The sequence below is a fragment of the Trachemys scripta genome, chromosome 7 (genome assembly GCF_013100865.1).
Source record: "Trachemys scripta elegans isolate TJP31775 chromosome 7, CAS_Tse_1.0, whole genome shotgun sequence".
NCBI classification, from domain to species: Eukaryota; Metazoa; Chordata; order Testudines; family Emydidae; genus Trachemys; species Trachemys scripta.
This window is the reverse complement of record NC_048304.1, coordinates 57,752,383-57,766,411: the sequence shown is the minus strand read 5'-3', so window position 1 is coordinate 57,766,411 and position 14,029 is coordinate 57,752,383. Positions and strand designations below refer to the sequence as shown.

The 14,029-nt window shown below is 44.8% G+C and overlaps 1 protein-coding gene across 1 annotated transcript; it reads left to right on the top strand.

Moving 5' to 3' along the window:
• The first annotated feature begins 252 nt into the window (after positions 1 to 252).
• On the top strand, positions 253 to 10,782 carry LOC117880088 (cytochrome P450 2H1-like). Its single transcript, XM_034775807.1, has 9 exons — positions 253 to 586; positions 3,078 to 3,240; positions 3,918 to 4,084; positions 5,196 to 5,324; positions 6,178 to 6,354; positions 7,603 to 7,744; positions 8,019 to 8,206; positions 9,354 to 9,495; positions 10,414 to 10,782. The coding sequence occupies exons 1-9, from the start codon at positions 407 to 409 to the stop codon at positions 10,593 to 10,595; spliced, it is 1,470 nt and encodes a 489-aa protein (XP_034631698.1). The 5' UTR covers positions 253 to 406; the 3' UTR covers positions 10,596 to 10,782.
• Positions 10,783 to 14,029: the final 3,247 nt, after the last annotated feature.

Below are 14,029 nucleotides of genomic sequence, written 5' to 3'. Positions count from 1 at the left end.
TAGTCTAACGCTCGTATAACAGCATGAAAGGCAATCCCCACTGTATGTATATAGTGTTCCAGCTGGCACCAAGCCATTCAGGGACTGGTACAACCATCACAGGACAGTGATTTCATGGAAGCTTGGGCAGCCTTAGAAGGATTCACTTTATGATTAATTTTTGTGCTCTGTCAGTGTGTACACAAGGGGCAAACACCGACGATATGCAAACAAAGATTCAAGGGAGTTATCCGGTAACCTTTTTTAGACCGTATTTAGTGTTGTTGACCCAGAAGAATTGAGAGCTGCAGTTGGCCAATTGCTTGCACTTGCCATTGTACTTTTGCACCATACAATATATAAAAGGTGGGTTCTGAAGCACAAAGTAACCCCCTGCCAGAACCCAGAATAATTGCTGCACTCTGCAATGGAACCTCTGGGAGCAACAACTGTTTTCCTGGCGGTTTGTGTCTCTTGCCTTCTTTTCTTTTCTGCATGGAGAAAGATGTCTGGAAGCGGGAAGCTGCCGCCTGGCCCTGTTGCTTTTCCCATCATAGGGAACATGCTGCAGCTGAATGTGAGGAACTTGCCCCAGTCTATACATGAGGTAAGGGGGCTTTCTCCTTATCCAGGGCTTTGGCTCAGGTGGGCGTTAAGCAGAGCCTGGGGAAAGAGAACTCTGAAATTTCTGGGGTTTGCACAATGGCTCAACTCCTCACTTTTAAGGCTGAATATTTTTTCCACAGAAATATTTAATCTTGAATGCTAGATACAACCTGTTCCTGGCAATGTGTTATTTTTTAAATAATGTGTCTTATTCACAGGTAAACCAGAATACGCCCTCTCAGTTGTGCTGTAGCCTGTACAGGTTATCCTGCAGTGGGGAGTGTGGTCTGGTGGGTTAAGCAGGGAAAAATGACAGACAGCAGCCTTGCGTTCTGGTCCCAGCTCTACAATTGATTCCACGTATGTGTCTGGGGAAACCACTGAAGTTCTTTGTGTGTTTCCCACTTGTAAAATTGATCTAATGATACTTGCCTTCTTCACAGGACAAGGGTAAGGCCTAGACTGTAGCTGTATTCTGTCAAGTTAACATAGCCATTGGGCTACAGAGAGAGTGAGACTAACTCTGTATCCTAGTGGTTAGGTCGCTCACCCAGAATGTGGGAGACCCAAGTTCCTTTTCCAATGACTATTCAGTTATTGATACGCAATGGAATGGCTTCAATGGGAAAGACTGAGAGAGCCCTGCTCCAGAATGACCTACAGCAGGTGGTTTAGGGCACTCTCCAAAGAGAGGAGAGACCCAGTTTCAGATCCCTTCTTTACATCAGGTATTGGGGGGAGTTAAACCAGGCTCTCCCATATCCTAGGTGAGTACCATTCCCACTAAGTTGCGGTTCTCAAACTACAGTAACTCCTCACTTAACATCCTCCTGCTTAACATTGTTTCAAAGTTATGTTGCTGCTCAATTAGGGAACATGCTCATTTAAAGTTGCGCAATGCTCCCTTATAATGTCGTTTGGCTGCCTGCTCTGTCCACTGCTTGTAAGATTCTGTGGAAGAGCAGTGACTTTACAAGGGAGCACTGCACAAGTTCCTCTTCTCCACCTCCTCCTCCTCCCTCCCAGTGCTTCCCCCACTGCCAAACAGTTGTTTGGCAGCGCTTAGGACTTTCTGGGAGGGAGGGAGAGGAGCAGGGAAGCGCTGCTTCTTCACTCCTCCCCCTCCCTCTCAGAAAGTTCTAAGCGCCGCCAAACAAGGGGCGGGAGGGTGAGGGGGGGAAGAACAGGGATGCGGCTGCTCTGGAGAGGAGAGGAGTGGGGCTGGGAAGAGGTGGGCCTGGAGTGGAGTGGGGAAAGGAAGAGGTGGGCTTGGAGCATCCCCTGGCAAATCCGGCGCCTGTTCTTCTCCGGGGAAGCTGCTGCTGCAAAGGTGCTTCCTAGTATCCTTGCCTGCAGTGGGCTGTGCCTGTGTGGGGTAATCTGAGGCGCTTCCCAACCACAGTACAGTACAGTATATAATGCCTTTTGTATGCCCCCCCAAAATGTCCTTGGAACCTAACCCCCTGTATTTACATTACATTTTTTGGGAAAATTGGATTCGTTTAACATTGTTTCACTTAAAGTTGCATTTTTTAGGAACATAATTACAATGATAAGTGAGGAGTTACTGTATGTGGCGGACCTCACAAGAGAGATGTGGGAATGGGTCAAGGGAGGCGTGAACTGTGATGTTTTTTTTAATTTTTTTTTTTATTTTTTAAAGAGCTCTGGCTGGCTGTCAGTCTTGAGTGGCTGGGCTCGTGCCAATGGACCCTTCACACCCTGGAGCTGGGGATACAGGGGACAGCCAGAGCTCTGCCACCATGGTTTGGGCACTCCTTCCTGCCCACCCCCCCAATCCCTTACCAGGAAGTGGTGAGGTTCTGGCTGTTAGCTCTGGGGTGGCAGCAGCAGCACAGAAGTAAGGGTGCCAATGTGGCACTAAGTCTTATTGACCAATATCCCTTCACATTGCCACCCTTACTTCTGAGCTGCTGCTGGTGCAGTTCTGCCTTCAGAGCTGGGCACTGAGCCAGCAGCTTCTGCTGCTCTGCTCTGCCTTCAGAGCTGGGGGGCAGTATATGTACTTGTGGGGTGGGAGTAGCCATAAATGACTACAGCCACGAAGAAGGGGGGCATGATCAAATAACTTTGAGAACCGCTGGCCTAGAGGGTTAGCTAGGGGTTTTGAGGATCAACATTTTGGATATAGGTGCCTATATCCCGTTTTGGGTGTAACCCTTAATATATGGAGATATACCTCTCTCATAGAATTGGAAGGGACCCTGAAAGGTCATTGAGTCGAGTCCAGCCCCCTGCCTTCACTAGCAGGACCAAGTACTGATTTTTGCCCCAGATCCCTAAGTGGCCCCTTCAAGGATTGAACTCACAACCCTGGGTTTAGCAGGCCAATGCGCAAACCACTGAGCTATCCCTCCCCCGCTTAGTGGCAGGAGAGCTCGTTCATCAATTTGTAATTTGATCCACTCTCATTCTTATTCTTAAATGGATTTAGTAAAAACGTATTGGTCCTTTGTGTTAATCTTTTACAGCTCAGTACGAAGTACGGCCCAGTTTTCACAATATACTTGGGCTCACTGCGGGTTGTGGTGTTGTATGGACAGGAGGCTGTGAAGGAAGCTCTGATTGATCAAGGGGACGAGTTCAGTGGAAGAGGAAAACTGGCACTGGCTGACAAGCTTATCAAAGGAGCAGGTACATTTCTAACAACTTCAGCATGTAGTGCTGATGTTCTATGTATGTGGAGAACACGACAGAGAAGTCAGCTCTTGTCTCATTTAGTCCTGTTCTTTGAAGGATACTAACTTTAGCCACCTATTTATCTCCCAGTGTATTTCTTATTTTTACATGGTACCAGTATATGTACTTTGCTCTAATTACTGTGACAGTTTACACTGTGTTAGAGAACAAAATACAGCCATTGGGCATGGCAACCAATGGAATTATATAACAGGGCCGGCTCCAGGCACCAGCCCAGCAAGCAGGTGCTTGGGTCGGCTCCTGGACGGGGGCAGCATGTCCGGCTCTTCGGCGGCGGGTCCCTCAGTCCGTGTCAGAGGGAAGAACCTACCGCCGAATTGCTGCCAAAGAATGAAGCGGCGGCATTAGAATTCCCAATTGCAGCTTTTTTTTTTAATTATTATTATTATTTTTTTTTGCTTGGGGCGGCAAAAACTATGGAGCTGGCCTGGTTCATAATTCCTATAAAAAGCAATGAGATTAATGTGTGGGATTTTGAGTTACATACATATATCAATGTAATGTAGTGTCTCCAGTAGAACACACATACAATAATATTTACGTTCACGTTGAACCTTTCAATGACCAATGTTCCCCCACCCCTTTCATTCCTGTTCTCCTCCCTCTTCCAGGCATTATTTTCAGCAATGGGGAGCGGTGGAAGCAGCTTCGCCGATTTGCCCTCACCACCCTCAGAAACTTTGGGATGGGGAAGAAAAGTGTTGAGGAAAGAATCCAGGAGGAAGCTCGTTTTCTGGTGGAAAGGCTCAGAAACACACACGGTGGGGATTTGCTGCACGTATGTCAGGAATTGAGGAGTCAGCTAAAGACTCCTGTCTTCCTTTATTTTGTGATACTAACTTTGGTTCAAATACCTTATAGCTCAAGCCATTAGTTGCACGTATAACAGCCTCTGTTAATTTGAAGGAAAAATATGTGAGAAAAGTTCCTGAGATGACCTTTCCTGGCTGTTATTTCCCATGTTTTCTACCCTCTGATCTGTGGCCAATGGGCAAATGGAAAATGTTTGTCCAGAGTAGGCAGAAGCTAACACAGTGAACCATGTTAGAGTGGGTTAGTTTATCTTCACTGTGTTGGGCGAATAAGACATCCAGGCCCACAGCTTCCTTATTCTGATTTTCTTCTCTGCTAGATGTCTGATACAAGTCTGGCACCTACATTGCATGGGGATGGCCTCCCGAGTAAATCACGGTGTAAATTTACAGTGCTTTCTAAGTGATGATTATTATTTATTTATTTATTTGTTTGTTTGTGTTCTATTAGTTTCTAGAGGACCCAGCCAAGACTGGGGCTCCTTTGCACATGGGTTGTGCTAACAAACAGTTGGAGACAGTCCCTGCCCCAAGCAACATACATAATAAATATATATGAAAAAGAGAAAGGAAGAATTATTTTCTCTCTTTTAGAAACGGGGAACTGAGACAGAGAGAGATTAAGAGACTTGCTCGAGGTCACACCTGGAAGTTTGTGGCAGAGCTGAGAATTGTCTCCAGATTTCCTGAGACCCAGGCCACTGCTTTAACCACAAGACCATCCTGCCTCTTGCAATATACAGTGCAACATTAAGGGCTAAAATGAAGTTGACTGTCCATCTGGGTGAATTGTGTGTATGAGAGGAGAATGCACGGAGAACCTTCCCCACCCATGATACAGACACAAGAGAGCCACTTTACTGCTATTGCCACTTGTGTATCCTGAGCCAAGGGCAGCTGCTCCTGTAGATAATGACCTAAAACAAATTTCCCTGGGTGAGAGACATGAGCAGGAGTCTGCTGTGAGGCGAGAACACACTGCATGGAGAAAATGCTGCTTCTGGATGTACTCTCTGTGCAATGTGGTCTCAAGTCAGAGGGGTGAAGTCTTGTAGACAATTCCTTTGAATATTNACCCATGCTGTGTCCAACATCATCTGCTCCATTGTCTTTGGGGACCGGTTTGACTATGACGATCAGAAGTTTCTGACATTAATTAAACTCACAGAGGAAAACAATGAACTCCTTCGTTCTCTCCTGGGACAGGTGTGTTCAGTGTTTTTTCCCACTCTTCTCCTTTATAATGGAGGAAGGGACAAAGATTTCTTTCTTTTACCATTCATTCTCCTTAAACAATTGTTATTTCAGATTCCCTTACTGTTCCTATTCTCCTCACTAGGCTGCAGCTATTACCAATCCCAGCCTCAAACTTGTTTCTGAGGATTATTTAAATTCCCACACAAAACACTTCATTTGCTCAGAATTAAAACGTTAGCAATTAAAACATTAGCATCCAAACCATTGCAATTCACATGCCTTAGTATATTCACAATGGGATACCTGGATGTGGTCACATTCCTCACCCGCAAAGCAAACTCCTTTTCATTTCCATTACACAGCCACTCACACATCCCATTGCTGAAAACCTCACCAAATGCACAACAGTCTAACTCAGTCGAAATCAATGGAGTTACTGCAGCAGAGAATTTGGCCCCTTGACTCCAACGTGAGGAAGACTAAGATATCTTTTACTTGTAAAATCTATAATGTTTTATTACTGCCTATGAAAATCTGTAGTCCGAGTTAGGTTTGGGAACTTGAGTGTGATTTTTTTCAAGAAAAGCATGTGAATATTGGGGATGGTTTTATGTTGGAAATAATGGAGATTATTGTAGCAAATAGAACTGAGTGTCACTGCAGTTTACGTGAGGAATATGTGTGTATCGAGTAGAATGAATTAGTGAAGCTGGAGAAGTTCTTTAGAATCCATTTGCACAGGAACGTGCCGCAGAAGTATTGTATCGTGCTGCTGCAACTGAGTCAACTGGGCCAATTGAGTCAATTGATTATTTGTTATGTCCAGATAAACAAAGCTGTGCTTTTCCTTCCATCATTCTAGCTGTACAATTTTTTCCCAACTCTCATGGATCATATACCTGGGCCTCACCAGGAGTTACTTAAAAATTCAGAGGAGTTGAGAATATTTGTTCTGGAGAGAGTGAAGATGCACAAAGATTCTCTGGATCTTAGCTGCCCTCGAGACTTCATCGATGCTTTCCTCATCAAAATGGAACAGGTAAGTGAGGGCAGCAGCCCTTCCCCTTTGCTGTGGAGTGGGTTATACCTATAATGGGTATTTATCACTCTGTACAAGACCGAAAGGCAGACCTGGTTTCTGCCCCTGGAACTTACATTCTAAAAGCCAAGCCCTGTTCACCTCATTTGTGTGAGTAGTGCCGATGATGCTAGTGAGACTACACCAGTGAGTAAGACAAACAGGATTTGTCTCTAAGGGTATCCGCACACTGCAATGAAAGACCCACAGCACAGCCATGGCTGGCCCGGGTCAGCTGACTTGGCCTTGACGGGCTTGGTCTGCATGGTTATAAAATTGCTGTGTAAACATTGGTGCTTGGGCTGCAGCCCAGGTTCTGGGCCTCTTCCCTCTTTCTGGGCCTCAGAGCCTGGGCTCCAGCCTGAGCCTGTATGTCTACACTGCAATATTATAGCCCCTCAACCTGATCCCCACGAGCTGGAGTCAGCTGACCCAGGCCAGACGTGTTTTTTTTTATTGCAGTGTAGATGTCTTAAAAGGACAAAGCACCCAAACCAGGTATCAAAAGCGCTTGGAAACAGGTAGATTGGCTCTGTTTGTAATCTAGCCATTGAAAGAGTTTTTATTAAGTGGGTGGACAGAGGCACTTTTACTGCTCTGTGTTAGCATCAGTGGAATTAGCAGGAGAAAGCAGTTTCAAATGGCTGCCTATGTCCACACCTACAGACCTAACCTATTACCTGCTTCTTTGATAACCCCTCCTGCTAATCTCATGTAATATTTTGCAACGACAGCCTATTACGAGTTCTATCAGTGCATTCCTCATTCAACAGGTAGCCAGGCATTTGTGTTTTCAGTGGGTTTTCACTTCCGTTGGAACATAAAAATTGGTTAGGAACATTTGGTTCCATTTCTAATTCAAGGTTATCAAGGCAATTAGTGCTGCCCAGGCAAACAAAATAGGAAAGCAAAGGAATCAACAACAAGAAGTTCAATGTTAACAGTTAGAAATATAGATGAAAACTAACTTGGTTACTGTAATGTTCCAGTTCTCTTTACAAAAGACCACAGGCTTCCACAGCAATGGGGTAAAGCACCCCGCAGTGCTACTGCAATCTGCAGGGCTGTGGCCCATTTTTTGTAAGGATTTTTATAAAGATACCGAGTGGGTCACAGAGCAGGTAGAAGATGAGAGGGTTTGGGCCTGTATGAATAGATCCCATACTCTTACAGTCAATGATCAAACAACTATAAGAAGTCTCTCTACAGGAGCAACAGAATGGCCAGTCGGAATTTAACACTGAAAACTTGGTGAGAAGCACACTAGACTTATTCCTTGCTGGAACAGGGACATCAAGCACCACCCTGAGACATGGACTCCTGATTCTTCTGAAATACCCAGATATAGAAGGTACCACAAAGACACACACAACTTTAAGTCTTAGAGAGATGAGGGGATTACATGGCTCAAGGGACCTCTAATTACATTATAGGCATTTTGTCCTAGATACCATGTACAGTAGTTTCTGTAACCCAAAACTAACCATTATATTGTTATAACTTGCTTATATTCCCAATGTGCATCTGCTGAGACATGTGTATTTCTTACTATGTGACAGAATGGGGGCAAAATTATGGGAATTGTGTTCTTTAGCTTTATTGTTAACCTGTTCATTTGATGACAGAGAAAGTTCATGAAGAGATTGACCGTGTGATTGGCCGAAGCCGAAGCCCCTGCATGGCAGACAGAAGCCAAATGCCCTACACAGATGCTGTGATACACGAGATCCAGAGATTTGTTAACCTTGTCCCATTGAGTGTCCCACATGCAGTGACCAGAGACACTCATTTCAGACAATATGTTATCCCAAAGGTTAGTTCTCAAGGTTTCTCTGAAAAATCCAGTTCTTCTACCTTTTCCTTTTTTCAGTTTTGAATTATTCACAATAGAAATGTTTGCCCTGGTTTGAGCATGACAGGTATTTTCACAATTACCAATAATGCTCCAGTTATTATTGGCATGAAGAAGAATAGAACCCAGCCTTCTGCAGGCTCAACTTTCCTTTTAGAAGAAAAGCTTAGAGCTTAGTTCAAGCTTTTATATGTGGAAAAGATATGAAGCAAGTGTGCAATAGTTTCCCTCTTTTTGGGAGCCTCTTTTGGGAGGTCAATTTCTAAAGGTAGGTCTACACTTACCCGGTAGTTCGGCGGCAAGCAAATCGAACTTCTGGGTTCGACTTATCGCGTCTTGTCTGGACGAGATAAGTCTAATCCGGAAGTGCTCGCCGTCAATTGCGGTACTCCAGCTCGGCGAGAGGAGTATGCGAAGTCGACGGGGGAGCCTGCCTGGCGCGTCTGGACCGAGGTAAGTTTGAACTAAGGTACTTCGAACTTCAGCTATGTTATTCACGTAGCTGAAGTTGCGTACCTTAGTTCGAATTGGGAGGTTAGTGTAGACCTGCCCTAAGATGATTCCATCTCCACCAATCTTTAGACATGCTGAGGTGTTAATATACACCACAACTCGCAGTGACCACATCCTAGGTTGCTAACTGAATTTCACTTTGAGTTGTATAGGGCTTTTTAGCATTATCACGCTGTTAGTTTAGTTAGTTAGTTAGTTATGGGGAAACTATTGGTGTGATGACTAAACTATAAAGATGAGGGAAACTCAACTGATTCCAAATAGCAGCTAAGAGATGCACCTAACACTTCTGGATCTTAGCCAGACTTTTCCAAACCTCTTTGATGTAGAAACCAGGGTTGTAATCTAATGGGAGCAGCCTTTCTTATGAAATTCCAGGATCTAGTTGTTCCAGGTAGGCTGCAGTTTGGTGGGGTTACCTTTTCTCATGGAATCTGAGTATTTCTAGCCTTGGTTGAAGGCATGAATTTCCAGGGAATGCAAGGAAATGAAGGAAAGAAAAATGTGTCCAACTAATCAGCTCAGTGAATTCTGGAGGCTTTTCGGTTTGAACAGTATCCACTTAAACGTTCTTTATCTGTGTTTACTAAATCAGGGCACCACTATATTCCCTGCTCTGCAGTCAGTCCTAGGTGACAGCAGAGAATTTCCAAAGCCAGAGCAATTTAATCCGGGACATTTCTTGGATGAAAATGGTGCCTTTAAGAAGAGTGACTTCTTCATTCCTTTTTCTGCAGGTAAAAAAAGCCATGTTTATTTCAGATCCCAGACCATTCTCTCTTTGCTTTGTCTTGAGTATACAAAGAGTTTTCAGACTGTAGTCTGCAGAGCCTTTTCGGGCCATCCCTGAAGCAGAGCCTCTCACAACAGCGAGGCATCTGTCGGTCTCCAGTCTCTTTTTTAACTAATTGAACACGCACTACTGTCCGCTCTGCCTGGCAACTTCACATCTTCCTTTATCTGTCTGTGTCAGCCCACTGTGGATGAATTGTGAGTGAATGTGCATGCAAAAGGAAAATTGAAGGGAGTAATATGCAACAGGGCAGAAGCCGTCTGCATGGTCACCTAGAGAGAGAGATCAGTAGAAGCTGCTTAGCTTCTCAACTTTCAATCAGTGAAGATCCCGACACTCTGTTAATAAACCCTGTATGCTGTTCTCCTCCATTCTGCTACTCGGTATGCCTGCACCTCGCTATCTATTAATTCCGCCTTCCACTCAAGAACCACTGTGTCATTTCCACCTTAAACATATTAACTGGTTCAGGACCTGCATTAACTATTCCTCAAACCCCACATCTGCCCACCCCTCTCCACATATTGGTATTTTAAAAGCTACTTATTCTATGGAACTCAGCCTTTAAAATGATCTGTGAGTGGCTTCTTAAGCCCCCAAATAATATAAAACTTAATCCTGCCTTGAGTGCAGGGGACTGGACCAGATGACCTCTCAAGGTCCCTTCCAGTTCTATGATTCTATGAAATACTTTTATACTTTCTTGAACTCTGAGAGATGGCCATTATCCTCCATGTAGTTACCCTGAATCACTCTGTGCATCTAATTTTAATCTGGAGGTTTACTTCCATTGTAACAATATTTAACATATGTTGCAAAGAAAGATCTCCTGCATCTCCTCAATATTCCTTTTTCATTGCAGGGAAGCGGATTTGTGTGGGAGAGGGTCTGGCTCGGATGGAGATATTTTTGATACTGACAATGATTTTGCAGAATTTTACCTTGAAATCTCCCATTGACCCCAAGGACATTGATATAACTCCACTACCAAGTGTAGTGGTAAATTCACCAAAACCATTCCAGCTCTGTGTTTTGCCTCGATAAAGACCATGAAAAGTCATCTCAATAGCCTACACCAGTAGTGAATTTGATTATCTATGATCCTGGACTCATTAGTACAGTGACAGAAATGAACTCACTGTCTTGAAACAGAAAGTTAAATAATCTGGCTTTTTAAGTAACTGTGATTTAACAAAATTAAGTGCAATGCCAAAAAAAAAAAAAAAATAACTAAGGCATGTACAATAACCCAGCAATATTCTGAGACTGGCTCAGGTATGAATCTGTTCCTGACATAAGCTGGTTATGTTTTCAGTTCATTTGTGGGGCAGACGACAACAATGGAAACTTCTTTTGACAGCCATAAATGCTGCTTTATTTACAAGGGGCTAGTAACAGTTTCCACTCTTGAGGTCTGATCAGCCAATCAGAGTAAATTGTAGTGATGTAATGCTTATGATTGGACAGCTTGCTTTGATGTGAGGAGTTTCTGTGGCATTGGACTGAACTAGAGTCCTCCCTCCCCTGTTCATTCATGTAATTTCAATTTAGCTCAGTGGAATTAAACTTTCACTTAATAAAGATTCTTCTTATTTCTCCAGCTCACCTCCATGCTCCTATATATTTATTTAATTAACTTATTTATTGTAGCTATCTGACACATTGCAGGTCAGGAACCGAGTTGGGTTGATGGTGCCTAGGGCAAGAGAAGTTGTGCAATTGTCTATCTTTAGCCTGTTGATCAGATACCCTATGCTAGGGACCGTTACACCTACAGGCGTCACATATACATCACCCTTAGGAGACAACGTTAGAAGCTCCCAATCTGTGTGCTTCCCTCTTCTCTCCCTTTTTTTCTCCTTCCACCTCTCAGTATCAAGTCATGTACTCCGCTGCCTCTGTACCTGGAGGGACTCCCTCCCTGTCTTCATTCACTAAGGGCCTTCTCTGCTCCAACAAATCTCTCCTTGAAAACCAACCCTCCCCTTTGCTTTGCCTCGCCTCATCAGTCATCCTCCACCTCCTGGTAGCTGCCAGGTTTGTGTAGCTCCTTGTGTGACATTTCACACTGGTGACATGAAATCCCTCAAATCGTGGGAGCAGTAGTTGGGAGGCAGGCATGGATCCTTCTTTCCTTAAAATCTATGATTATGTCTGTTCCCCTACTTTGTTTGATTTCTGCTGTTGGTGAGACCTTGGGGTCTTCTTACCCTCCAGGGGTGTGCCAGTTCTCAGAAGGAGAGGGGTTTGTATATAATTAGCAAGTTAAAAGGAAAAAAAAGTGAATGCAACCTAAGCCTTGTAGAATATCCATATTATAACAGGAAAGTGAATTTCACTTTTGTGAAAAATTTCAAGGTTTGGGGAAATTTTCTTATCCTGAATTGGTACAAAAAGCCAAAAATTTGGCAAAATTCATAGACATTAAATTATGCAATCTTTTGTTTTGGAAACACCAAAATATTCCTGCAATGGAAACATTTTAGTATTTCTGACGTGAAATATGCTCCCCTGGCTCGCGGGCTGCTCAGAAGAAGCTGGGGAGCCAGGGAATTTGGAAGCCTGGTTTCCATGGAGCCATGACCCTCGGAGCCCTGGCGCTGCAGCAATCCTCCAAGTGGACTGACAAAGAGCTGGAAACCCTGGCTGCCAAGCTCCTTGCCAGGTGGGCTTCTGAGGAGCCAGGGATACTGGCAGCCCAGGAGCCCTGGCAGTTTGCCAGTTAGATTGCCAAGGAGCCAGGTGGGCAGGTGAATTGGCAGGGAACTAGGCAGAGATGTCATAATTGACATGTTCCTGTGAAATGTTCCACTGTTGATTAATTGGCATTTTCAATTAATTGGCCACCCCATATGAGCTCTGAGCAGGGATCTATGGACCAGGAGGGGCCTATTAACCTTAGATGCTGCATCTGAAGGGGAACCAGGAAGTGATATGGCCCAATGGCAGGTGAATCTCAGCTGGGAGAGGAGTTGGCCTCGGAGTGTAAAACCAGTGAAAGCACAAATAGGCTGCAGGGAGGAGGGCTGCTGTCACTCCCTAGAGGGAAAGGGAGTTGGCAGGTCCAAGGAGGAAAACCATGGAGGGCAGTAATCCTTGGGTTCTGCCTTGGACTGGGGAGTCTGACAAGAGGCCTAGAGCAGTGAAGTAGCTACAGGACATGGAGGAAACTCTGGTGGAAACTCAGAAATAGGCAATGGGGTAGGAAGGAGCACAAGGAAACAATAACTGGAGATCAGCCTGATCAGATCTGGCTTGCTAGTCATAGGGTCCGGGGGCTGGAACTTGGTTTAGCAGGCAGGCCTTGGGTTCCCCTACCAGACACTGGCAAAGTGGCACAGGACCTGGAGTTGGAACAGAAGACTGCCTGAGATGGCATAGGGACAGCTTGTCCGGTGGGATTTTGTCACGCTGGAAGAGGAGGACAATATAGAGACCAATTTGGAGGGCCGAGTCACGAAGAGGGAGTACCCTGAGTCAGAGAGACGGAGGGGGATGGGGTCCAAAGCATGAGCAACTGACAGAAGGCAGTGCTAGACAGGGTGAGAGCTAATTGCAGTGCTTAATTTGTAATGAAATAGGTGCCAGGGTTCAAGCAATTTTTTTACTTTCATAACTGACACAGCAAGGCCAAAGGTGCCAGGGCTATGAACTGCCAAGCCTAGACCTGTCAGAGCTCAGCCCTGGCAAGCCCTGGCACAAAGTAAGCACAGGCTAATTCCCACACATAGCCAAAAGGAGGTGCACTTCAGTGAGTAGACCACTTTATATATGTCATTATAGGCATAAAATATACTGTTTCCATGTGAATTATTGTGGGTCCTGCACGACCCCCCGTCTCTGTTTAACTGTACCCTGTTGTTGTTAAGTGCTGAAGGCTGGAAGGTTGTTGCCTCGGTAACGCTATTCAGGCTGCTCCACGTCAATGTTACTAGTATTAACAGGTAGTGCAGCATGTTAATTTAGCCAACCTCAATATTACTCATAAAGAAAGACCTTAGGCACTGTTTGGTGACAAAGGCCCTTGGCCAGGTTTTTGCCCTAAAAGCACTGTCCTAGTGCCCTGGATCCATGGTTACAGGTTCACAAACACATGAGTGTCCAGAGGCAAGGAGTGGCTCAGTCAGCAGTGGGACTTTCTGCTGTTCCCCCAGGCCACACACAGGGTCAAGGTGAGGTACCCCAACATTTATAGACTGAGGCAAACAACTGGGATACACAACTTATGTACCACCGTACATATTTCATGACATCTGTTTGTTCCTGATATTTTGGACAAAACATCCCTCTTCATTGTTCTGTCAGACCACCTGATCCTCTACTAGATTGAGGTGCATCTGTACTAGTCTTCTGAAAAGTATTTATGTAAATAACTAGTTTGGTGTAATTGTGGCAAGACCAGGCGTGTTCTGGTTCACAGCCTTTGGGTCAGGCCTTCAGTCTTGCACCAGGCTCAGTGCTCCAGGCTCTCTCTCTCT

Bases quoted from the DNA above. Each gene is read 5' to 3' on its own strand.
- LOC117880088 (XM_034775807.1), top strand. From the start codon at position 407: ATGGAACCTCTGGGAGCAACAACTGTTTTCCTGGCGGTTTGTGTCTCT. The intron at 587-3,077 runs GTAAGGGGGCTT...AATCTTTTACAG, and splicing joins TGCCCCAGTCTATACATGAG to CTCAGTACGAAGTACGGCCC. The intron at 3,241-3,917 runs GTACATTTCTAA...TCCCTCTTCCAG, and splicing joins CAAGCTTATCAAAGGAGCAG to GCATTATTTTCAGCAATGGG.